Source organism: Periophthalmus magnuspinnatus, chromosome 8 (genome assembly GCF_009829125.3).
Source record: "Periophthalmus magnuspinnatus isolate fPerMag1 chromosome 8, fPerMag1.2.pri, whole genome shotgun sequence".
In the NCBI taxonomy this organism is placed as follows: domain Eukaryota; kingdom Metazoa; phylum Chordata; class Actinopteri; order Gobiiformes; family Gobiidae; genus Periophthalmus; species Periophthalmus magnuspinnatus.
The window spans coordinates 28,170,996-28,196,392 of NC_047133.1; the positions used below are offsets into that span (position 1 = coordinate 28,170,996).

At 40.2% G+C, this 25,397-nt stretch overlaps 1 protein-coding gene across 2 annotated transcripts; it reads right to left on the minus strand.

Moving 5' to 3' along the window:
• Positions 1 to 10: 10 nt before the first annotated feature.
• Positions 11 to 24,860, minus strand: pkn1b (protein kinase N1b). 2 transcript variants are annotated; one of them, XM_033970869.2, is made up of 22 exons: positions 24,321 to 24,860; positions 10,461 to 10,761; positions 10,151 to 10,296; positions 9,661 to 9,781; positions 8,819 to 8,964; positions 8,104 to 8,317; positions 7,706 to 7,900; positions 7,216 to 7,325; positions 6,808 to 6,951; positions 6,630 to 6,705; positions 4,790 to 4,931; positions 4,613 to 4,700; positions 3,865 to 3,950; positions 3,315 to 3,384; positions 2,822 to 2,913; positions 2,559 to 2,735; positions 2,420 to 2,482; positions 1,986 to 2,062; positions 1,751 to 1,893; positions 1,372 to 1,479; positions 1,112 to 1,192; positions 11 to 765 (listed from the first exon to the last, which is right to left on the minus strand). In XM_033970869.2, the coding sequence occupies exons 1-22, from the start codon at positions 24,345 to 24,347 to the stop codon at positions 562 to 564; spliced, it is 2,811 nt and encodes a 936-aa protein (XP_033826760.1). In that variant the 5' UTR covers positions 24,348 to 24,860; the 3' UTR covers positions 11 to 561. The 2 variants fall into 2 exon arrangements, with proteins under 2 accessions (XP_033826760.1, XP_033826759.1); XM_033970868.2 differs by lacking the exon at positions 24,321 to 24,860 and adding an exon at positions 12,722 to 13,040.
• Positions 24,861 to 25,397: the final 537 nt, after the last annotated feature.

A 25,397-nucleotide genomic window follows, 5' to 3' on the forward strand; every position in this document is an offset into this window, starting at 1 on the left:
TACCTGGATGGGGTTCACATTTTTACTGAGTCACAGTTTTTAACACATTCAACAGCAACTGACACATGAGAAAAGAAAACAACAAAATTGAAGATCACAAAGGAAAAGCAAAGTCGGAATGATTGATAAAAGTCTGTGCTGTACCAAAAAACAGAGAAAGGACAAAATGATTGTGGTTGTGAAGCAAGACTCGACTGGTTTGATTTGTGCTATTCTTACTTGTTGGACTCCATCTTGTGGCGATACGCAGGAGGTGCACCGGATACATTAAAAACAGGAAGGGCCAATGTAAATGTCTAACACACTGTAGCAGCACCAACAGCAGAGATTAAAGGGAAAAGAGACACAGGACGCCGACACTGGGCACTGTGTTGCTGGGCAGAACACACCACAACATCTGCCACTTGTTACATAATCTGGATTACAGTCCGATTCAACTTCCTTCCCATAAAAAGCCACTGCTGTCTGGAGGTCAACCAATGCTTTAAATTGCAATCAACATGACCAGGTTTCAGCCAATAATATTGCAGTCTATGGCTAATATTGAATAGCCATCTGACCCTAGCACAGGTCAGAGGTATAGTCAAAATCCTTGAAATAGTCCTGTTCTTTGCGAGAAAGTGTGCGACGTTCCCGTGGAGGGGTCAGTGTGGGAGCCTCCGCTGTAAACTCCAGGTCAAAGTTACTCACATCTTCTTTTCCTTGAATGGTTGGAACAAAAGGGGGCGGGGGTTTTCTCTGAAGGAGTGCCTCCCAGTCCACACCCTAAAATACATATTTAATACTTATCAGCCTGCGTGTAAAATAAATGTATAAATTAAGAAAAATAAAAAGATATGCACATTATGAAAAGATAATACTTCAAGATACAGAATTCACCCAATACAAAGTAAATAAATAAGTAAAAAGTAAATAGAAAGTAAATTAGTAAAAATGTAAGTAAGTAGTAAATAAATAAGTAAAAAGTTAGTAAGTAAGTAAGTAAGTAGTAATTAAGTAAGTAAAAGGTTAGTAAGTAGTAAGTAAGTAAGTAAGTAAATAAGTAGGTAAAAACTAAGTTAAAAAGTAAGTAAGCAAGAAAGTAAGATGTAAATGTAATAAGGATGCTCACTCTGAAGAATGGCTGTTTTTTGACATCTTCTGCATCCTTCTCACCAGAGCCTAGACGTCTTTCAGGATTTCTCCTCAGCAACTGATAAAAGGTAATTACTCAAATCATACAGAAGCAAGAAAAGTTTTGTTTTTAGTCAAATACTTACATGTCAGTAAGTGTTACATATCTATAAAGTTATATATAATGTGTCTATTGCCAATACAATAAAAAACACTGGTTGCAGTGTTGGCAAGGTTTGAAGTGTGAATGTGTCTTACCCGTCTCATAATGCCAATGGCCTCAGTGGAGAGAAACCGTGGATAGCGCACTTCATCATTCACTATGCTGTCAAAGACCTCCTCCTCATCATCACCTGGGAATGGAGACTGGCAGAAGCACATTTCATTAGTATGCATCACATGTGGTGGTGTGTCTGAAGTATGTGAGATCAAAAACTAGCATTGTATGTTTTAAGTGAGACAACTACAGAAACAAGCGCAGAACCAGGATGCTTTAATCCCTGGTTTAATGGGGAGGATTTAATCTAAGCAGAGAGTATTTTGTCACTGAGTCACACATATTCAGATCACTGTAAAAGTGTGAATGTGTGCTGCTTACAATGAATATGTGAATATGTGAAAAATGGTTTCCACTCACCTCTCCTACCAACATCTCATAGATGAGTACCCCCAGCCCCCACCAGTCCACTGCTCTGGTATAGGATGTGTCTGTGAGCACTTCTGGGGCCAGGAACTCAGGGGTCCCACAGAAAGTGCTAGTCCTGTCTCCATAACCCATGCCTGAGAGAGTGCACGTAGAGACAGAATACAGCTTAGTTTTCTTTTATTACTGTATTAATATTTAGTATAGTGGACCACAACAAATGGACAACCTTCTTTACAGAGCCCAAAGTCTGCTATCTTCACAAAACCCTCTGTGTCCAGCAGCAGGTTGTCTAGTTTAAGATCCCTGCAAGAAACTGGTCTTTAAGGTCACACATTATACAGCCTAATTAATTTTATATAGCCCAACACGCTGAAGGGATGAAATTAGGAGATATAATAATGGCTCAGAATTATAGTGCATTTTGTAAGCTTGATGCTTACAGAGCGCTTTACTTTAGTGCATTATTCATTCACGTCTGTAATTCCTCAGTCGTCTAGGTATCCATAGATAAGAAAAAAGATCCAAAGAAAAATTTAATTCTGCAAACTGGGCAAAAAGTTACTTTTTGGCAGAATTGAGTTCTCCTCTTAATTTTATTCATTCACTATCAAATACAATACTGTAATATACCTCGCATTTAACAGAAAATCCAAAACTTACCGGTAAACAATCTTATGGTCATGTAGAAACTGCAGGCCCAAGACCACACATGCTGAGTAGAAGCTAAAATGGAAAAACATTCATATTAAGATCACACATACAGATCTGTAGCATGTTCCTTAAAACAGAGAAGGCTTACACAGCGCGGGGCTCAGAGAATACGTCTGCATGGATGTGCATCATCAGGTCCCCCCCAGCCGTGTACTCCATCACAAAACATACATGTTCTGGGGTCTGGAAGCACGCAAACAGGTTCACCAGGAAGGGGTGCCGCAAGCTGTTCACCACCTCGAATATGCGCTTTTCACACATGAGGCTGGAGGCATACAAAGGAAGAGACAGGGGATAATATAATATCAAAGTTCTTGTTAAGCAGGTCTACAGAGAGTCACTGAATGCTACCTTTCCACTTCATCCCGTGCAACAATGTCACCTTTCTTCAGGGCTTTGATAGCGTAAAGGCTGCCTGTCCTTTTGTACTCTGACAGCAGCACCTAGATATTCAAATAAGATGTCAACTAGTAAAAGCAAATTGAATGTAGTCAATAAGAGTGAATAATTCTACTTTAGTATAAGCAGGCGTAATGCATACAAGATTATACAAGATTGACTTTGCTTTGGCATAAGGCTTAGATAGAAATTAAAATAACAATTTAATTGACTAACAAGACTTTTCCTTTGATTGATCAACCATTTTTTCACAGTTCTCTTCAGACTGAGGACACACCAATTAAATTTGTCATTAAAAAGGGAACACATTGAACACCTTTGACAAACTCTAGGAAGCTCATTTTACACAATACTACAAATGGACTTGCCTATAGAAATAAAACCAAAACCCCCATTGTTTAAAAAGTTCTAATATTGTCTTGGTAGCTATTCTATATTTGCCTACCTTGCCAAAATGCCCCCTGCCGAGTACAGCGATCAGCTTGAAGTCCTGCAGGCACAGAGGGCTGCTAGTTCTGGGGAATATACACCAATATTAGCTCCTTGATAACACCACATGAACTCAGCTTACTGAAGAAGGTCTGATCATTTCTGTATTAAAGAGACTAACATATGGTCAGTGTTATTGTGTGCGTCATATGGTGTATTCCATATTAATGCTGCGCTGGCAATATGAACATGTGTTTACAACATGTTTACAAAAGGGCAGAGACATGTTGTGAGTGGGGGAGTGTTTTGGATATCAAGCTGTGTGTTCAATATGGCTTTATTTTTGTTTAGTTTGTTCCCTTCTAAACATGTTTGTAGATTTCTTGTGGAGAGATGGACCAAACATCTAACAAGGCGACAGGTGTACATAATATTTTCAGTGGTTTAGTATAGCACGCATATGTTGATCTATAGAGATTTGTTGTAATAGCAGTATAAGAAAATCATATATTATATTGATTTCTGTTCACAGATTGGAAAGTGTTACAAAACATAGACCACTGCACCTGCGTGACGAGTTGCGGGATAATGCATTGGTTGGTGACTCGTGAACGTTGGTTGTGAATTCGGGTACTGAGGGGGGTGTTGGTTCCTTTTCCCACCAGAGAAAGACAGGGTTACAGTTAGGACATTCAATCAAAATAGTTATTGTATCATTGTCATCAACATTCAAATTTAACAAATCATAACCATATCTATTGGCCCACAACAACATGCCATGTTAATTAATTTTAGTTAAAAATTGTAATTAATTAATTGTAATTAACACCATAGTACTTCAGGGCCGCGGCACACACCATCTGCCACAGCCATGACCCCATCAAACTCAGAAGCCTGTCTTTAAATCTGGACAACTGCATTTCAAAATTAAAAGGTATAAACCCAAGGGTTTGTATTTTTTTAACACACTGTATAACTGAAACACACAAAATCACTTGCCCAGTGAAGTATATACTGGCTCATGTACAGTATTTGGCCTTGGTAAATTTGATCTGCTCTCTGTCAAATTCAGCCCCATTAAAACTGTCTCAATGAGATCCCCATTTCTCTAATTACTGCCCTCATCCTTTCTCTTTCTTCAGCTCCCCTCTCCTCCTCTGGATTAGATTTCACTATGGCTTGCTGCATATGACAGGACCTCTGTTCTTGAGCCAGTGGTTTCGGGTAGGAAGTGGGTGAAATAGTAACATGATAGTGTAAAGATGGTCATCACACTCCCCGACTGAAGTCTCCTCTCGGGCTCTGTGGACTCACCGCAGTGGGACAGCTCACTGCGTCTCTCCTGATCTCTGCTTTCGGAGGAGAGTCACTATCCAAATTCAGCTTTTCTACTGAAATTTCTCTGGAACACACAAGGGGGTTGGTGAAAACTTTGCAATCTTACACAACCTTATTTCCAATTGTCTTAAATTCCAAACACTGGTGCCATACCCTGTGTTATTTGAGAGAGTGTTGTTGCTGAAGCTTTGGGTATAGGTGGGGGTGTTACTTCCACTAGGGATAGCGTTCCGGAGCAGCCGCACCCATGTAGCAATGTCCACGTTCATCTGACGAGCACGCAAGAAGGCTTTACCTAAAATGAAAATAATGTATGTAAAATATAATCATTTATAGTATCAGATATCAAGTTCCAAGTAGAGAAACTGTGCAACTATACAGACACATACTTTACAGAGTTGAACTGACCATGTTTTGGGGCTCCTATCACAAAAAAAAAAAAAAAAAAAAAAAAAAAAAAAATATATATATATATATATATATATATATATATATATATATATATATATATACACACACACACACACACACATATATATAATCTCCTCCTCACCCTCCGCGGGTGGTCTCATCCCCTCTTCCCTACCAGGTCTCTACCAGAGGCCTGGGAGCTTGAGGGTTCTGCGCAGTATCTTTGCTGTTCCTAGTACTGCACTTTTCTGGACTGAGATGTCTGATGTTTTTGTTTTTTTCCTGGGATCTGATGTAGCCACTCCTCCAGTTTGAGGGTCACTGCCCCGAGTGCTCCGATCACCACGTTCACCACTGTTACCTTCACCTTCCAGGCCTTCTCCAGCTCCTCTTTGAGTCCCTGATATTTCTCTAGTTTCTCACGGCTTTGCTCTGTCTGTTGTTTATCCACCACCACAATGTCCGGTTGGTTAACCATCACCATTCTGTCAGTCTGTATCTTGAAGTCCCACAGGATCTTGGCTCGATCATTCTCTACTACCTTTGGAGGTGTTTCCCACCTTGACCTCGGGGTTTCCAGTCTGTACTCTGCACAGATGTTTCTGTACACCACTATGCCCACCACTTGGTTATGCCGCTCCATGTTTGCTTTCCATGCAGCATCTTACACCCTGCAGTTACGTGCTGGATTGTCTCAGCGGCCTCTTTGCACAGCCTTCACCTTGGGTCTTGTCTGGTGTGGTAGATCTGGACCCCTATCCCTCGGGTGCTCAAGGCCTGCTCCTGTGCAGCCAGGATGAGTGCTGTGCTGTCCTTCAGTCCAGCTTTCTCAAGCCATTGGTAGGATTTCTTGATATCAGCCACTTCAGTTATGTTCCGGTGGTACATCCCATGCAGGGGCTGATGTGCTTATGGACATATCATCCTGCACTGTGGCTCTCACACTCACTAGTACTCAGCCTCCTTACAGTCTCAGGGTGCTGGATTTGGAATGGAAATCGCCATGCATGGTCAGGAGCTTTCGGGTCTTAACATCTGTGGTCTGTATCTCCTCCTTTGGTCAGCTTATGATTGCTGCTCAGTATCAAATTACTGGCAAGGCATAGCTGTTTATTGCCTGGGTCTTGTTCTTGCCAATGAGCTGACTCCTTAGGACTTGCCTTACTCGATGGAGGTATTTGGCCGTAGCTGCTTTACTTGTTTCCTCTTCAAGATTGCCATTTGCTTGTGGGATACCAAGGTACTTGTAACTGTCCTCAGTGTCTGCTATTGTTCCTTCTGGGAGGGAGACCCCTTCTGTGTGGACTACCTTACCTCTCTTTGTCATCATCCGGCTACACTTCTCAAGCCCGAATGACATTCCACTTGCACTTCCACAAGTGACCATATAAAATATAGTTATATAAGATGTAATTGTGATAAAAGTTTCCACTAACATTATGAAAAGATACAGGCAGAAGCTGAGGTCAATGGTTAACGGCTAATGTTGCACTATCTGACCCTCAAATTAATGTAGAATAATCTTTATGTTTTATTGATAAGCATTCCACAAAAAGTGAGTCATTGTATGTGATGTAATTACCATGTTGTTTGGAGAAGACTTTCCTTTGCCTTTGCAGTCTGCGACCTCTCTCTATCACTGGGTTAAAAAACGTCACCTGAAAGAATAAATCATCATTGAATTCACTTACTTATATTTTAGTTTATTTCTAGTCAATTTTTGGTTTATTTGGCAGCAGATGTAGACTTCTGGGCAGTACCTCAGCCAACAGCAGGCCTTGTGGCTCTAGTTCCAGCTGGACTCGGTGTCTCTGATTGTCCAGGAACTCCTCCAACTTCAGGTACTTGAGAGCACACAGGGAGCGGTAGTCTCTCCAGTAAACCGCTATCTCCATCTCTCTGGACTGAACACAAAGAACAATAGAAAGAAAGATATTAGATAACTCACTGGCAGAAAAAAATATTTATAAAATGTGTCAAACTTTATTAGCTTTTATATTAGTTACTTGATCAGATTTTTTAGGGATTATGGATAGTAGAACGAAGATGAAAACCTTAGCATAATTTGATTTCAGGGTAATGTTAAAGTCTGCATATGATTCTGACATGAAAACTAATTAAAATAAAATTTAAAAAAAACATGTAGAATGAGACACAGTGCTTCTTACTCTCTCAAGATCCACAGTGAAAGTCTGGTCCCAGGCTTGTTCACCCACAGTCCTCCAGCCTGTCTGCCCAACCACGGTGTTCTCTAGCTTCAGCACTGCGCTCACCTCCGCTGTGGTACACAAATGGACAATGTTTTATTTAAAGGTGCACTATGTAATTTTTTCTGGTAGAGGACCCACAGTCTGCTTGTTTCCATGAAGAATAAGGTAGTATTGCTTTGCTTGGAACTGTATGAAATTTCCATAGCAGGTAACGCCACTGGGCAAATTTTCAGGCCAGTCCTTGTTCAAAGTAAGGACGCATGTTTTCAAGGCATTATTGACCAATAAACACACCTGTAAATGGATAAATGCACGTTTGATAAATTTAATACCAGAACATTACAGGCAAAGCAAAAAACATCTCCATAGTGACAAACCCCTACTGAATGATACATAGTGTAGCTTTAACTGAGAGCACCTGGGATAATGGAATAGAGACATTACTTACATGAGAGCTCCTCGTTTTTACTGGGGATCTTCAGGCTCATGCTGCTGGTGCTGCGGCTGTAAAGACCACTTAGTTTGAAAGAGGAGCGTCCGTCACCCAGAGAGTGAGAGGGGAGAGAGACAGGAGTCCCTCTGCTACGTCCTGGGACCATCTCCAGGAGCCCCACACAGCCCAGCAGATGCACCTGTAGAGTACCTACACACAGGAGAGGAGGCATTAATACATTTTGACAACACAATTATGAACCAAACTCTTTACCAGAATAGTGTAAAATAGTGTACAAAAAAAGTTTTAGCCTCCTTCTTCAATATCTTATTGAATTTAATATTTCAGTTATACAAAGCATGGGTCCTGCTTGATTGCTACTTATTAGTGTATACTGTATTGTGTCTGTGCACCTGTGAGAGGGGAGGGTTTGCTGAGTGTGCTATATTGATTGTGAACATAGGGGGCGCTGTGACGATTGCTGAAAGCAGTGGAAGTGGCCAACACCAGCTCCTCTTTGATGAGACAGGCCTTGGGGTGGTCCTCAGGCAGCTCCTGTAGTCTCTGCTCTAAAGAACACTTCAGGAGGTCCAGCCGCTGGGTGGACTCGCTTAGACCACACTGAGCCTGGGGAGAGAAAGAAAGAGAGACAGAGAGATAGGCAGAGAGACAAGGAGTGAGAGAGACCATCAGTGTTGGAAAAAAAGAAAAAAAAAAGAAAAAAAAAACCACAACCTTGCAGTGGATTTCTGCTAACAAAACAAAATCTTCTACATAATGTTATTAAAATGATACCATAGAAAGCTAAACAAAAATTTATAGCATGCTTTAGGAGGATTGATTTTGGTCGTAGGGGCTGACGGTAGGTAGGCACTCACTCCTGTTGTAGAAATAATTAAAATAGCCTGAGAGTTGTAAAAGCTGTAGACTCTGAATGCCTTTTTTATTTATCATCACTTGAGGAACTATGGTCCATTCAGTTGTGGCTAGTCTTCTTTGTAGGGAGTATTACAACCTCTGATGGCATCATATAGAACTAATGGCACTGAAATGTCATCAAGGACCAACCTGGAGGTGTCCTTGGTACAGTAGTGCAATTTGATCTTTTATCCTCCACAAACATCTTACCTCGGCTATGGCCTTCTTGTCCTGGACCTTGCCGGCTCCCAGCAGCCTCAGCATGTTCTTCGCTCCCTCAGCCATGGCATGTTCCACTCTGTAATGATGCCACAGCTCCTCCACCCGCAGCTCCACCCCACACAGGTCTGCTTTACCTGAGCACACACATTATAGCTGTTACACATGTCCTATTGATGAGCCTCATGCTGACAGGTAGATTTAACCAATCACTGTGATGTATGTAAGTATGGACTGTCAGATGAAGCAGATAGGTTTTAGTAAACTCTTGCATGAACTCTGATCAAATTGAAAGTGATACGTTAACTTGTAGTCAAATAAGACAAGCATTTATTAGTAAACGTGTTTATAATTTTGGTATACTTTGTTATGCTACTGTAAAAAATTGTATTTTCTCATTCAGTGAGACATTCAGTATTCGGAGTCACACAGGTCACAGAGAGCCTTCAGATCCCAGCCGCTCTCCTCTTTGTTTTGACTTCCTGTCTCTTCTGTCTTTCATCTGCACCCTTTTGTGGACTTCCCTGGGTTGGCTCTGCCGTCATCCCTGACTCAGACCTTTAGTCTCTGCTGTTTCCTGGCTCCCTGCGCGGCCTGCTCCTCTCTAACCTCCACTAAATGAGCCGTGGCTTTTAGATTCTGGCCAACATCAAGGGGCCGGAGGAACGTCAATAGGCTCTAACCTGAGAGAGGCCTATAATGGACAGTGTGTGTGTTCTGAAGGCACATTGATCCATTACCACGCCTGTCATTAAATATGCATTGTCTGTGAGAGTGAGAGCTGCAGGTGGGAGAAAAGAGGGGTAGACAGATGAGTGGATTGTGGATCGTACTGTGGTGGTCCTCGGACTGCTCCGTGGCCTGCATGGCCTTTCGGATCTGCATGCGAATGATGTCAATCTTGGTCTTGCTGTCCTGCAGCATCTGTTGAGTTGCCTGAAGAAGCTTCTTGTCCTGTAGAAAAGGCACCACAAATGAAAAAAGTAGGAGCAAAAATAAACTTAAATTTAACTTAAATACAAGCCATCTTGCTGGAAAAAAATTATAGAATTTCGAATTGAAAGATATACTTAAATAACAATTCAATGTGCAGTAGGGGAACAAAAGGGGATCCACTGATCTTAATATGCTTAAATCTTCCCAACATTGTTGCTATTAATATTTAGAAAATTGCTCAAGGGGAAATTTACTATTAGTATGAATGCCACCGTCTGGCACTACTGCAGCAGCTGATACTTCCATTGCAATGAAGATACCAAACCTATAAAAAGAAAGCATTTTCACATGTTGTCACATAAAGGAGAGTGACATAGGCTACAGTACCTTGGTAGCTCCGTTGGCATATATGGGGATCATGTTCTCTGCCCCCTGTTTGACCTTGAGCTCGATGTTGAGCTGCCGCTCCAGAGCTGCAATCCTGTGCTCAGTGGCTGATGTCTGGCCGACTGACCCAAGAGACCGCGGGGCATCTGGACAAGGCATTTATGCAGTTACACCAACACCGTCACATTGTTTAAATAATATTTCAATTGGATAAAAAGGACACATTCATTAGTAGAACTTGATTCATTTGTTAAAATGACCCTGGCTTTGTAACAAACATATCGTGATTGGATCCCAAAAAATATAATACCTTTGTTATCGTCATGTCCCTTGACCACAATGTGTGCATCCAGCTCTTGCAGCTGGGCTTGCAGAGTCTCTAGTTTACGCTTAGAGCTGCGCAGTTGTGAGTCCACCTGCTGAGCATTCCTCTTATCTGTAGTGGCCCTCCGCAGGTTCTCCGCTCCCTCCTTTATCTTCAGTTCTTTACGGATCTCTCTGCGAATTCTTTCACGCTGCTCATCCAGGCGCTGCTGGACACTGGAGTCTGAGAAGTCTGAGCTCTGGTCCAAACCCAGCTGCTGCAGGACCGACAGCCCTCCCGGGTCATTCTGAGAAGAACAGAGGTGAGAGGAGATATGAGATGGGTGAGAGGAGAAGAGATATGAGATGGAAGACTTAGGTTTAGTCAGACTTTCATGTAACATTAGAGGTAAGTGTCGCGAGGGCCTCAGCGGTCTGCTCTCACACAGAGTGCTTGGATGCTCTCACTCTAGTACAGCCAGCCCTACAGCTTAGCAGATCTGATTACAACTTCTTAGCAGCTACATGCAAACTAGGGCCTCAGCTATGCCCTCATTAAGGCCATAATCCAACCACACTCCACAATACAGCAGCAGTCAGGAGCCAAGCACATGGCACTGATGGAGAGCACAGTGCAGCCGCTGGATTTAACATGCTGTGCTAATGCAACATTATGTCATTACACAACACAACACGAGGAGCACAGAGATTAGCCTGCATGTTTTGACTTTGAGGAGGATGAGCGATGAGCAGATGCAAGTAAAGTTACTAAGAGTGGACAAACTACAGTTGAGACATAACGCGGTGCATTTTTCTTGATACTTTTAACAAGATTCATTATTTTCACAAGCAATGAAATTAATTTTACCCTATTTGAGATGCACCAAACCAGCTTTTTTTCTTCATACAAATAAATGTATCTGGGATTATCAGTGCACACTGCAGAGACATACATTAGATTACTGAACTGGTCGTACACTGGTACCACCCAAGATAAATGTTGGAGACCCCTGCATGGAATATTTCTTTTCTTGATCAAACAATATATAATTTTTTTTTTAAATGTAATAAAAAATAATAAATAAACACATGCAAATAGACAAACATCCTGCATCTAGTGTCTTAAAAATCCATCATTAAATTGGCTTCATAGATCAGCTCCCTTACCTGCAAAACAAATAGTAAAGTACAATAGTGAAAGTACTTAATAGTAAAAACGTTAAAATGTTGTAAGATGTAACACTGTTTTAATTTGTAATTATTAAAATCTAATTAAAGGGTGTTAAAAGCTTGATGTTTCATTGTATGTAGAAGATTGTGGCCAGAGCCAAATTTGAATTGCGCTCTATAGAGATTCTTGTGAACACCATTGTGGGCATGGCAGGCCTGTTGAGATGCCACAGCCAGTATAGGTAAATGCTCAGATGCACAACGACGCATCATGAGCAACAGGAAGGGAGAGTCTGTATCATGACGTACCCCTATTCAACACAATACTTGTGATTTCCAAGAGTTTCACAGCAAACAGTGGAGCTAAAGGCAAATTCACAACAGCAAAAAGGAGTCAGCATGGTTTGGTGCAAGGCAGGAGAGGTCTTGCAGGAAGTCAACAAGGAAGCTAAGAAAGCCAGTGCAGACTATACTAAACAGTTTAATTATAGACCAATTATAATTTCATATACTAGCTAGGTCCTATGCCTAGCCTACGTTATAGCAGTTGTGTTTTATGGGGCAAAAAAGTTGAGGATTATCATGAATACTGGCAAGGCACTATTTCTCTCTTGACATTTAGAAAAATAGAGATCTAAGATTAGAATAGAGCCTGAATTAGAAAGGCTGCAACCTGAACTCAATTTAAAGGCAAACCGTTAGATATTTTTGGTCCCCATAGTCTCCTGTGAAAACCCCTTTGCTGTGTGTTAAAATCCCTAAATCTGAGCCAATGTGCCACAAAAGTTATCTTTTTTCATATGACAGAGTACAGCAGTGGAGTGCAACCACATGAAGAAGAGCACATTGAGAGACTGTGTGCTTAAGACACAATTTACAGGAAGTGTACCAGGAAGCTAAGATGGCCTAAGCAAAACACAAGCAGGCCTACATCAAACCAGAGTTCGCTTTGAAATTTAGTTTACGTGTATGTTAAAGTATAGTATAGTATAGTATAGTATAGAGTATTTTAGTGCTACATAAGTATTTTCTCTACACAATCAATATTGAAACCATGGATGGAATAAAGACTGACATTTTGAGTTTGTAAGTGCCTACCGAAGGTTCTGTGTCACCATGATCAGTGTTTAAAAGGTCAGCGACAGCCTGATCCACTTGTAAGTCCTCTGGCACATCTTCACTGGCCATATCTACCAACAGACCAGCACTGCCAGGCCCACCGCACAGACTCCTGCTATTCCCTCCTGATGCAAATCCTGGAGGTCTTCTCGGTACAGGCCAGGATTTTAAACTTGGAATGAGTGAACGGAGCAGCGTGTAGGAAAAAGGAGAACTTGGCCATGGACTGGAGCCCCACCTCACAGCTTCCTGTTCTGCTCAGTGCCAGATAGACACAGCGTCATGCTCTTGTACACACACACACGCACACAGCCTTGTGTGCCTTTGTAAGTGAGAAAGCCACTGTGCTTCCGGGCTGCTGCTGGGGACACACAGGCTGTTGTCATTCTCTACTATGACCAGAAGAAAACCACATTTGTATCAGACTCTTTAGGACTGTAACTGGATGCATGAGGAAGAGAGATCTCAGAAATGGGAGGACCAAACTTAGACCCAATGTTTGATTATGCAACATTATTTATGTGCAAACTAGAGCTGCACAGTATATCACAATGGAAACTAAACTGCAGTTAGAGTTGGTGCAGTTATCGAATCGCAAAGGCCACTATTTAGATAATAGAATGTCCTCAACTAAATCTTATTGACCTTAAAATGTATGGGATTCATATTTCAGTGTTCTCTCAAATATCAATGCTCCTAGAGTTGTTTACAATATGCACTCTGAACAGAATCCTATTTTTTACTATATATCACAAATTTAATCACAATACTTTTCATAAATGTATCAAAAATATATAGTCATAGAAAAGTGCAGCCCTCATACACATAAATTACAAGTTTTGCGTGTTTTACCATATATCAGTTATCCTACATCAAGAGAGGGCAAGTCATCTATCAGTTTGTCAAGAACAACATTGTCTATTTATAAGCCATCATGTAGTAAGCTTCTTTTGTTTTTATTCTTGCTTTTCAATGACAAGCATTTGAAATGCTGATTGACATACGAATGATCAGACTGTCTCGGATGCATATTAGACTGTCAAAGACATGCAAATACTTTGAAGTTGTAGTTATGTTTGACACAGCATTGAGGAACAGGTGACAGATTACATATGACCGCATGAAGAGGCCTAACAAAAAAGTAGTGAATTCAAAGAAAAGCAGCTGAGTGAGCGAAGATGTCACTTTACTATGTGACAGCTCTGAAACAAGGGTCCATGGATTATCTGAGTCAGTCTGTGCAGAAGCCAGAGGTAAGGGTCAGTCTCTGTGCAAACACAGCACATGTACTTCTCCTTACACTGGCACTCAACAATAGGAAGTGATCCGACACACAAATATGTCTCCACACAGCCTGACATAAAGTAGACTATTTCATGTCCTTACCGAGCGGCTGTGGTCCTCCTCTCTGTAATAGGGAGCAGTGGATGTAGAGACCCCCATGCATGCATTGTGTCTGTCCTCTTTGTAAATACAGTCACATCTGCAAAAGGAGGAAAGCATCTAAACCTGAATAGCAACACCACTGTGCTGACCACACTAAGGAACTAACCTATGTTACAAACCAATAATAACTACATTTCTTAAAGGTAAAGTCTACTCTTTACAGCTGTGGCTATAACTGGCACAGAGGTAACATGCAGTGTCATATTGTTATTACACATTCTGTCTAAACATTGAAAATACCAAACTAATTCATTTTGAAGTATAAATCATCAGTCAAATTTCAAATGCATCTTATCAGCATAAGCTTTAAATATTGTATGTTATCATCTTTCAAATTTCTAAAGGTAAACCAATAAAGGAGTCTTTGGTAGAATAATTTTGCTATCTCTTGTGCCAACTCTATCTTTCTTTTATTCAAAATGTTGTGTTACTATGACAGCTAACAAGTTTGTGCTGCCAAATGTCAATAACTGGTGCGGAGTTCATGTTTTAGGATTTTCAATTCTTCAGCCACTCATAATTGACACTTTTTAAAGCACAAGGGACCCAAGGGAACTTTTTTCATGTTTTAGTATTGTGTATAATACAAATCTATTCTATTCCTCTGAGTATATAGCAACAGCACAGAATCCCACTTCTGCAACTCTCTGGTCAGATTTCACAATCAGCTAAAATGAGCTTGAATAATCTGGCCTACACACTGGTCTTGTACTCAGCAGCAAAAAACACATTGACAAAGCTTTATAAAGTAGCCCATACAACAAACTGCAAATATAGAATACTTTTAGGCCACTGGGTTTGAACAGATTTGTAGAGAGCATTCCTGAGATTGTAAAGTTTTAATGACCTGTCAGGCCACAATGGGTTGCCTGCTTGTCTCTAAATATAGAGTATTTTGTTGGGGTGAATTTGAGACATGCTTCAGTAACCTCTTATTCACTCCCCTCCCAACCTAACCACATCACACATTTGATCATGAAAATGCTTCCGTAGTACTTGACTGCTGACAAAAAATAATTTACTAAAAGCTTGAACTGAGAGTCCCTTCACAAAACAATTTCATTAAGAGCCAGTTCACAATCATATTGCAAAGCATTACGCTTTTGCCACAGTAAGTTACAGTATAGAACTTGCCTCTAGATTTAAGCAACGTCTTGCTTATATATGCAACCAGGACAGACAAAGGTGATGAAAATGAACAAGCCGCCCAATAGTGGGTAATAAATAAGAAAGCAGTTGAACTAGCACCAAGAGGAAATAGCTGCTTGATATGCCAACACCAGCATATTAGACTAAGGGAAGAAGCTAACAAGCTGGACTGGTCAAGATCAGAATTTAGGGCTGAGCAATTAATCACATTTTAGTCATGATTACAATTATTGGGTCAAAAATGACAAAAATATTTGTAATTTAAAAGATTATCAAATCAATTCTTAAATACATTAAATTGATGTTCATTCAGCCCAATAAAACCTGGTTGCAAAGCTACTTGTCTGCATGATATTTGTTTTTAAAACATGTATTACAAAAAAGGACTACTAAATGATTATTATACATGATATGTATCATAATGATGATAACGATACTTTTCATAAACACACTTAGTTGAAATTCATAATATGCCCTCAATATACAAAGTTGTTTTAATAGACTGTGGTTTGCACTGTGAATAACTTGTCACTTGCCCACTGTGAATGTTAGCAGCTTACAGAATGCACTTTGGACTAAATAATCCCTGCAGTCCCTCATATTCTAAAAGAACTTGTGTAGCCAATTCTCTTTCACATGGTGGGGACATGGTTGAATGTGGCTTATGAACTATTGCAGTTTGGGTGAGCACACATCTGTCTGCTGACCCAGCCCATCCCTCAGTAGTGTCCTCTCTACAGCTGGGAGGAGCGCAGGCAGCAACAGTATGAATGGACACTTTGTGAGAGTCAGGCTTCACAAGAGACTCCACTAAACGCTAACGTGTTTGTGCCCTTTGTCCACACTAAACAGACCTGTAGTGTCTGGGTATGAACTAAAAATGGAAAACAAGTGTCATAACCAGGCTTAGTGAAAAAAGCTATTATGGCAGGCAGCAATAAAAGTGTTCATGTAGGTTATATACATTATCCAAGCCATCCAATATGGTGTAAAAATGAGTAGGGACATCATAATATCAAATGCTACTGTTATGGTTATTGTACTAAGAACAATCACGATTTCTGACATGCATTAAACATTACCATTTGTCTAGTTTGTGAAGTGGTGGAATGTAACAAAGTAAAAGTAGTAAAGTACAGTACCAAAAAATGATGTACTTAAGTAAATTTGGTAGATGCTTTTTACATTTACTTCACTATATTTGAGAGCAGGTATCTGTACTTTCTACTCTGCTACATTTTTTAACAGGACCAAAAAGTAAAAGTAATTTTCAGTTTCTATTGAACAATCCATCCATTTTTGTCTGCTTATACGGGGCCGGGTCGCGGGGGCAGCAGTCTAAGCAGGGACTCCCAGACTTCCCTCACCCCAGACATGTCCTCCAGCTCCTCCGGTGGGACCCCAAAGCTTTCCCAGGCCAACCAAGAGACATAGTCCCTCCAGCATGTCCTGGGTCTTCCTCGGGTCCCCTCCCGGTGGGACATGCATGGAACACCTCCCTAGGAAAGCATCCAGGAGGCATCCTGAGCAGATGCCCGAGCCACCTCAGCTGGCTCCTCTCGGCGTGTAGGAGCAGCAGCTCTACTCCGAGTTCCTCCTGTGTCATCACTAAGGGAGAGCCCAGCCACCCTGCAGGAAAACCATTTCGGCCACTTGTATCTGCAAGTGACCATAGTTGAGAGTAGGAACGTAGCTTGACCTGTAAATCGAGAGCCTTGTCTTTCGACTCAGCTCCTTCTTTACCACAACAGACCAATACAGTGACCATATCACTGCAGACGCTGCACCAATCTGCTTGTCAATCTCACGCTCCATCACGCTTTCTCTCACTCGTGAACAAGACCGCGAGATACTTGAACTCCTTGAACAAACCACCTTTTTCCTGTATATATTCAGCACAAATCATCATCAAAGTCACTACATTTGAAGCTTTATAAGACCTCAAAATCTGCATGAAATACTTTTACTTTTTACTCTTTAAGTACATTTTTAAACATGTGTACATAAAAAGTAACTTAAATAGCTGAATACGGACTTACACTATACACCAACACCAAGCCCCTCTGCCCACATGAGGCAGACCACATAGACTGGTTTATTCATGAGATCTTTCTGCAGCTCTTTTATGGGCACTACTACTCTACATCCATAGGTTGTACTGGATTGTGTAAAAGACTTGGATTAAACATTGTTCAAAATTTTCAGCCGTTTAAAAAAACAACTTTATTCCACATGTGTAATTTTCCATTTTTTTAATATGAATTTTAAGAATGATCTCAAATCAGTATGTTCTTCAATTGCTCATTTTAAAAGGAATATCCCACCAAAAGTCAGCAATAGCTCCTTACTACTACCTTTTTGCACTAAAGACATATTGGCACTAGGTTTTTCAAAATGATATCACGTGTGGCAGCTTTTTCTGAAGACCAGGTAATTCTCCTGGAGATGAGTGTTTAAAGCCAGTTTCCTTCCTTTATGTCTCCTATACAAATTATATGCAAAACCAAACAGCCCCTCCCAGCTTGTCCCTATGAAAACAGATGCTATGCTCTAAACATAGCCTCTTCAGTGCTTTACTTTCTTGTGGCTATTTTATTATTTAGCATCCACAGCCTCTCTCAGGAAACCACTTAAATTAATTCTCCCAAGCTGGATCAACTCCAAACATAGATATTGCATACATTATTAGGGATTTTCAAAACAAATACACCATGATTCTCAAAAGTATAAAAAACAGACATTAACTGATTGTAATAGTATCAAAACTTTGTCATTGTTGCATGATGGTACAGTGGTGCTAGTTGTCTTCCCAGTGTTCTGCTGCATTCAAGAAGCACACAAGTAAACTTCATGGGATGTCCATGCAACCATGATGGTAATGGACATGAAAAGCAGATTAAAATGATTATGGCAGAAGGAGGATCAGAGGTCCATTTTATAGTGTAGACGATTATCCCCCTCACCCATACCTTTGATTAGGATAGTCTGGCACTAGTAAACAGCAGAACCCTTAGGGAGTGGTGTTATTGTAATTACAGCAGACAGGCTAATGACAAGGTTAGGTAAAATACTGCATTATTGATTGTAAAAGGCAAACAGAATAGGCTTAAAGACTAAAAGATCTACTTGGACTGGGCAATATGAAAAAAAAAAATCTGTATCACATTTTTTCCTCATATCTATCAGATCAAGATTTTGTATTTTATTTTGTCCAATTAAAAACAAAAAATAGCTTTCTACTATTACTATCGTGGACATAAACTTTTAATCATTACTAACATAAAAAGTAACATTTCTTCCTCAAAGTCTGTAATCTGATTTTACAGACAGAGTATTGGCCGTAGACCTCTATTAAAAAGGCCAAAGCATATCATTGAAAGTTAGAAATCACTGAATTTTGATTTTGCACAGCCTACGAGCTGTTATGTATTCAGAATAAGTCATATCAACAACTACAGTGTCAGTTTGCGTTACATATGAGGTGGGCGGACTGTCTGTGAGATGCCTCTGTCTCAAACAGGTAACTGTACATGTTTTTCGCAGACTTCACTTTTATTGTCTCTGTCCAGACAGAAAAGACTATGTTGAAATGCCACAAGGTATTTTCTCCAACTTTACAAAGTTGGAGACACACAACTCCAGGCCTGTGGTCAGATAGCACATGAACTGAGCGTGGTGAGGGATCACTCCTCTCAAATGACCCACATGTAACCTCAGCCCGGTCTTACTGCACACAGTTCCACAACATTGCAAGATTAATCACAAATTTGCACTTGAATAGACATTGCAATTTGAATGGTGACAATTGGTATATAATTTGGGTATATCCTATGCCCATAACAAATATTCTGTAAAATATTAATATTATTAAAAATGATAACCCTGTAATATAGACCACTGCATGCATATGATTAGTCTAGCAGTTGATATTTCAGATATTTCAAGTGCACAGTGCATTTCCGAGCAGTGTTTTCTAATCACAATCACAATAATTAGCAATTGTACATGCATGTAACACAAATGTTGTTGTGCCCTCATCTAGATTCTGTGAAAAATCTTTCTTTAGGGGTAAAGTCTCTGACCTTAGACTGCCACTGCCTTCTGTTGTGGACCTTGTAGCTCCAACAGTGTGTAATTGAGTCAGTGTCTTTCTTGGACTTGAAAAAAAATTGTTCACAAGATATTATTCCAAATTGTCTATTCAAGTATGTTTTGGATTCTATTGGAGGTTATACTGCCAATCCGTTAACTTGTCTCTTATGTCAGGTTGTTTTCCTACTGCTCACAAACATGCTGTGGACCAGCCACTCATCAAAAAGCCTTGAACCAAATATTCTTTCTAACTTTAGACCCATCTCAAAGTTGCCATTTTAGAGAAGGTTACATATGACCAACTGCAGGCTTACGTTAATCTTTACCAAAATGGTTGAAAAATTCCAATCAGCTTTTAAATCCCAGCTCAGTACCGAAACAGCTCTTTTAAAAGTTTTTAATGACTTGTTTTTAACTATTGACTCTGGAAAATCCACAGTTTTTTGCTTTTAGACTTATCAGCTGCCTTCGACACTGTGGTTCACGGCAACCTTCTGTCCCGCAGAAGGCACATGTGGGAATTAAGGGTACTCAAAGGTTTTGATCCTATCTGTCAGACAGGAGTTTTTCTGGGAACCTAGGGCAGTACTCCTCCTCTGTGTGTACAGTGTGCCCCATGGTTCTACATTGGCACCACCCCTCTTCATACATGCTCCCCCTGGGTGCTGTTTATATGAAACACAATGTCACATATCATTGTTTTGCCAATGACGTTCAAATATATTTGCCAGTGACCATCAATGACAACCAGACTACGATCAAAGCTCTGCAGGACTGTCTCAGGGATGTGCAGACTTGGCTGAGCACAAACATCCTGAGCTTAAATCCAAATAAAACTGAGATTGTGATGTTTGGCCAAAATAACTCACTGCTTGGGCATGACAGTGTGAATCTTCCTCTTTGTTGTTGCCGTGCAGTGAGAAATCTTGGGGTGACTGTGGACTCTATGTTCAAACTGGACAAGCACATTAGTTGAGGCTCCTTGCTAAAGTAAAGCCTTAGGCAAGGCAAGTTTATATGTGTAGCACAATTCATACACAAAGTAATTCAAAGTGCTTTACAGAATAAGAAAGACATTAAATCAAACACAAATCAAAACATAAATAATCACAAATAATCATCATAAAATTTACATTAAAAGCGAAGAGTGCAGAATAAAAACCTTTCAGTCACAGCTAAACAGAACTGTTTTGAGCCTGGATTTAAACATTGTCAAAGTAGAGGCCTATCTCACATCTTCAGGAAGACTGTTCCAGGTTTTAGCTGCATAAAACTGATTTCCCATTTTAGTCCTGACTCTGGGCACAAGCAATAGGCCGGTCCCTGAAGTCCTCAAAGTGTGAGATGGTTCATATGGCACTAACATGCCTTACCTTCCACAGGCAGATTTTGAAAAGGCAATCCACACATTTGTAATATCGCGTCTGGATTATTGCAAATTCTTTGTCTGTGGAACTGGACCAGGCCTCCATGTAGCGCTTACACAATGTCCAGAATGCTGCAGTTCGTCTGCTGACAAAAACTAAGACGAGAGCACATTACACCTGTGCTGCCCTGGCTCCCTATTTTATATTGGGTGCAATTCAAAATGTTATTGATTGTGTTTAAATGTCTGCACTTTATGGGTCCACTTTATTTGAGGGAGTTATTGCAGCCCAGCAGAGGTGACAGAGCCTTTTCTGTGACAGCACCCAGACTATGGAAAAGCATCTCTCTGCCTGACAGATCCTCTCAGTTTGTAACACAGTTTAAGACTAGACTGAAAAAAATGCCCTATTGAATTGAATATGGCTATGTCAGACTGGTGCCTTACCATAACATTTGTCAATCTGCTTATACTGCATTCTATTAGCCCTACGTGCAATGAACACAGCTTTAACCTCAAGTACATGTTTTACTTAAGTTTCTCATGTTTTTTATGGCTGGTAAGACTTAATCCATACCAAGCGTATGGGATAACTTCAGTTTATGGAGCTGATGATGAGAAGAAGTCAATATATGCAGATATTAGACCACTAAACCAGTAGTCATACTATAACAGCTGCACAAAATTTTTCCTTTTCAATATCTTTAGATCACCATGTTTATCGTTTTGAAAATGCTACATTTGCCCAAAGTTTTAATTTAATTTTTGAGACTCTGAATCTCCCCTTCCTTTGTTCTGCACGTTATGGTGCTCCCCTTTAAGCGTTTAAACATGTATCATGTATATTTATGCCTGGGAGCATGGATGACATAGGTTTGTAGGCTGAGCACTGGACAGAATCTTACAACTAGCCACAAGTTCTAATAGGGCCCAGGAGAGATCACTAAAATATTCATACATGCATGGATGACATCTAAAACTTCTTCAGGCATATTTTTGATGATGAAGCTCAAAAACTGAATTTTGCATAATATCGCCTATTTAAATGACAAAAAATATCCAAATGTGCTAAACGTAACTGCATGTTGATTAATATTCAAGTAACTAAAGGACAGCTTTGTATAAATAAAGGTTAGAACATAATAAAACATTCTACACAACAATGGATAGTTACTTCAGTTTCTAAGTCAATTCCCAATCTAGCAAATTTCTGGAGCAGCTACTCTAAAGGTTTTTCATTGACACTAATGAAGGAAATGACCAAATTCTCAAAAAAGTACTTATTTTGTGACAGTGCAAATGGAATGAGGTACACATATTCAAATCACACAATGACTCCTTAAACTTATTGAAATACAACCAGAAGTCACTCTTATTACACTTGTCAACATTAAGAGATCTTTTGTGCTGTAATTATTTAGATAATAGAATGTGCTCTGCAAATAAGAAAATATATATAGAGAAAATTGTATTGTACCTGTAGTTTAGTGTAAACATATTGAGTTCATATTTCAGTCTTCTCGCAAATGTTAAAGGTCCTGGAATTGTTTACAATTTGCACTCTGAACAAAATATACATACATACATACTTTTTTTTTTCATTTTTTTATTTTAAAATCAAGTAAATGTATTTATAATGTCATCATAAGGTGACGTTAACAAGGCAAGCCTATCTGATCTGACCAGTGAAATCTACAGGAATGAGGTACCATAAAAAAAAATGGGCAGAGGCTGCCACTCTGTGATCAATAAAGAGTCATTTGGTCAGCAGGCTCTATAGTAAGAGAAGCAGCTCCTCTCTCATAGATAATAACTACAGGAAACCAGTGGAATAAAGCATTTATGAGCAGGCAGCTAGAGGGCTCCTCAGACTTGGCTGCCTTATCAGCTCAGCGACAGCAGCTTGGTTTACGTTCATGAAAGCAGAGTGAAGAGGACAGCCCAGAGATAAACAAGTGTGAATCAATGAAAACAACAAGATACAAAAGGCCAGAGTCAAAATTAGGCAACAATTTTACAAAAGTCCTGATAAACCCTTTATTTAAAGAAAGAGTTATGTAATTAATACTGTCCAGATGGTATGTTAGTCAAAGGCATTTCAGAGGGATTCCACATTTCTAAAAGACTTTAGAGTTAAGGCTATTAAGCAGTATGTGATGTAAGTAAGTCGTTTGTGTTGGTTACATTAGTGTTAGTAAAGTGGTTCATATTTCACATGCAGCCACAACAATACCTGTGCAATCAATGACCACTATATGAAATCCTCAAACATAAACAACAAAAAACCTATAGTCCTATATAGCACTTGCATTATTCATTCACTTCACACTTGGTGGTAAGCTACTAGCCACACAGCTGCCCTGAGGTAGACTAACAGAAGCAAGGCTGACAATCCGCACGATCAGCCCCACTGAACAACAACAACTGCTCATTCACAACACACTCCTACTAGGCAAGAAGGTAAATAAAGTGCATTGCCTAAGGACACAACTGCAGACACTGCCTCCTGTCAGGCATTCTCAAGGTGTTATTTATCATGTTGAGTAACATTGTAACCAGTAGTCTTGGGAAACAATGAGTGCATTGTTAAATAGGCAATTAAATAAGATATTTCCAACATCACATCTTCCATCTAACATTCAGCAGAGGTTCAGTTATGTTTTGACCTACAGAACAGTAGTATGCTTCCTCAGACGTCCGTCTTCAGTCTCTTACAAGAACTCCATACAATTACCTTAAAATTCAAAAGACTGGTTCACTTGTCCTTTGTAAAGTACTCAATAAAAGCATGTACTGTTTGATTACTTTCAAAATGTCAGACCTGTTTTCATATTCACGTAAAATTCTCTGTGAATTATTTTTAGCCTACAGAATGTGGAAATTGTGTACACAAAACTTGTTTGTTTTCATCTTAGAACGTGTAGAATTCATGCTTGTGTTTTCCACTAAACATTTGTTATATCCTCACTGTTCAGAGAAAAGTCTAAATGTCACAGAGGAGACGTTTACACTCACAACAAAAGCTGAGCGTAGAGTATCAAGTGTCTAGAGGAATGACTGGAAATATGAGAAGTGACTGTCACTAGCAACCCCTATACTTACACACATTTGACTTGTCCAAGTCTATTTTAGCCCTTGTTAGAATACATATAGTTTCATTTAGAAGGTTGGTTTTGAGTAAGGCGGCCACAGTAAGCTACTCAATGTTTTTAATTTTTAAACATGCACTAAGATGGCCTTGCACTGGGAGGTAACCAAAGATTTTAGAGAAAGCCCTGTCAGTGACTAAACCTTATCTCTGGAACACATGTAGTCTACTGGCAACAAAGGAAACTGTTTTACTTCATTTAGGAGATACTGAGCCAGTTTAAAAATAAAACACATTAACCCTACTGTATATTCTACAGTGAAACTTCCTCCGTGTTTGAGACTTTGACTTCGTTTCTGACTATAAATATGAACATGTGACAGCAAATAAGAACATTATTACATTATATTGATGTTGACAGGTTTAGATCTACTCACCTGTAAGTCATTATTATTGGCCATCATTAGTGCATCAGCTAACTTGACCCAGGCTGGTGATGACTCACTTTGGAGCTGTCAGACCATTTCTCAAAGTTAGGCTGAAATCCTTCAATAGGCAACTAAAATCCAGAAGAGACAACACTTAAAGCGCTCAGCAGTCCAGGTGACGGTACAGTTTGTCAGTGGCAGCTTTACCAAAAGCAGGTATTTTTAACATGGTGACGCGTTTGGAGCAGGTGAGCTCAGAGGACAGACCACCTCCTTTCCCTCTGCAGGACGCCAGTCTACTCGGACTCCAACTAGCATCACGCAGAGCAGTGTGTCCTGTAGCAGCCTCACACCAGCTGCCTTGGGCTGTCTTCTCATCCTCTGCAGCTCTTAGATAGAGGAGGGATACACACCCGTGAAAAATCCATGATAACAACTAGCTCCACTGAACAGGAGAACGAGAGGGGCTATGCATTCTGCGCCGGAGCAGTCCCGTTGGGATGTAAAAGTGTGTTCACCCCGGAACACGCAGCAGCTCCCAGCGCCGGTGTGTGAGTGCGCGCGGGGAGGAACAGCATGTGGCACGAGTGAAGCCCGTGGAAAAACCATGATTAACGACTTCCGGGGGTTTGTTTCGAAATAAAATAAGATCGAGACATTACAGTGTGCCTACTACGATGTACCACAGTATGTCATACAGCTTGTTTTGTAAATTTGAATGTATTTATTTTGTAAGTACAAACCTGCACACTACAGTATAGCGCTAGCAGGCTACAGTAGGCCACATTACTCTGCATTACAGTGATTAGGTTTTTCTCTTGAATAATCGGGCTGATGAGCAACGGTGCCAACGCGCGGCCGTAGCGCCCTCTTGTGTCACGCGTGGAACTGTGAACAGTGAGCCCCAAGACACCACTCACCACCACCATAGTAGATAACAGCAGAATGATTACGTTACCTCATTACCTGTTGCAACCCTTTGTATAAGTTGCAAATGTTCAGTTCCCTGTTCAGTTTCTGTATAGAGTATTACCCAGTTCAACTCGTTGCCTGGCGAGACAGCTACCTCTATTTTCTGTTCACGAC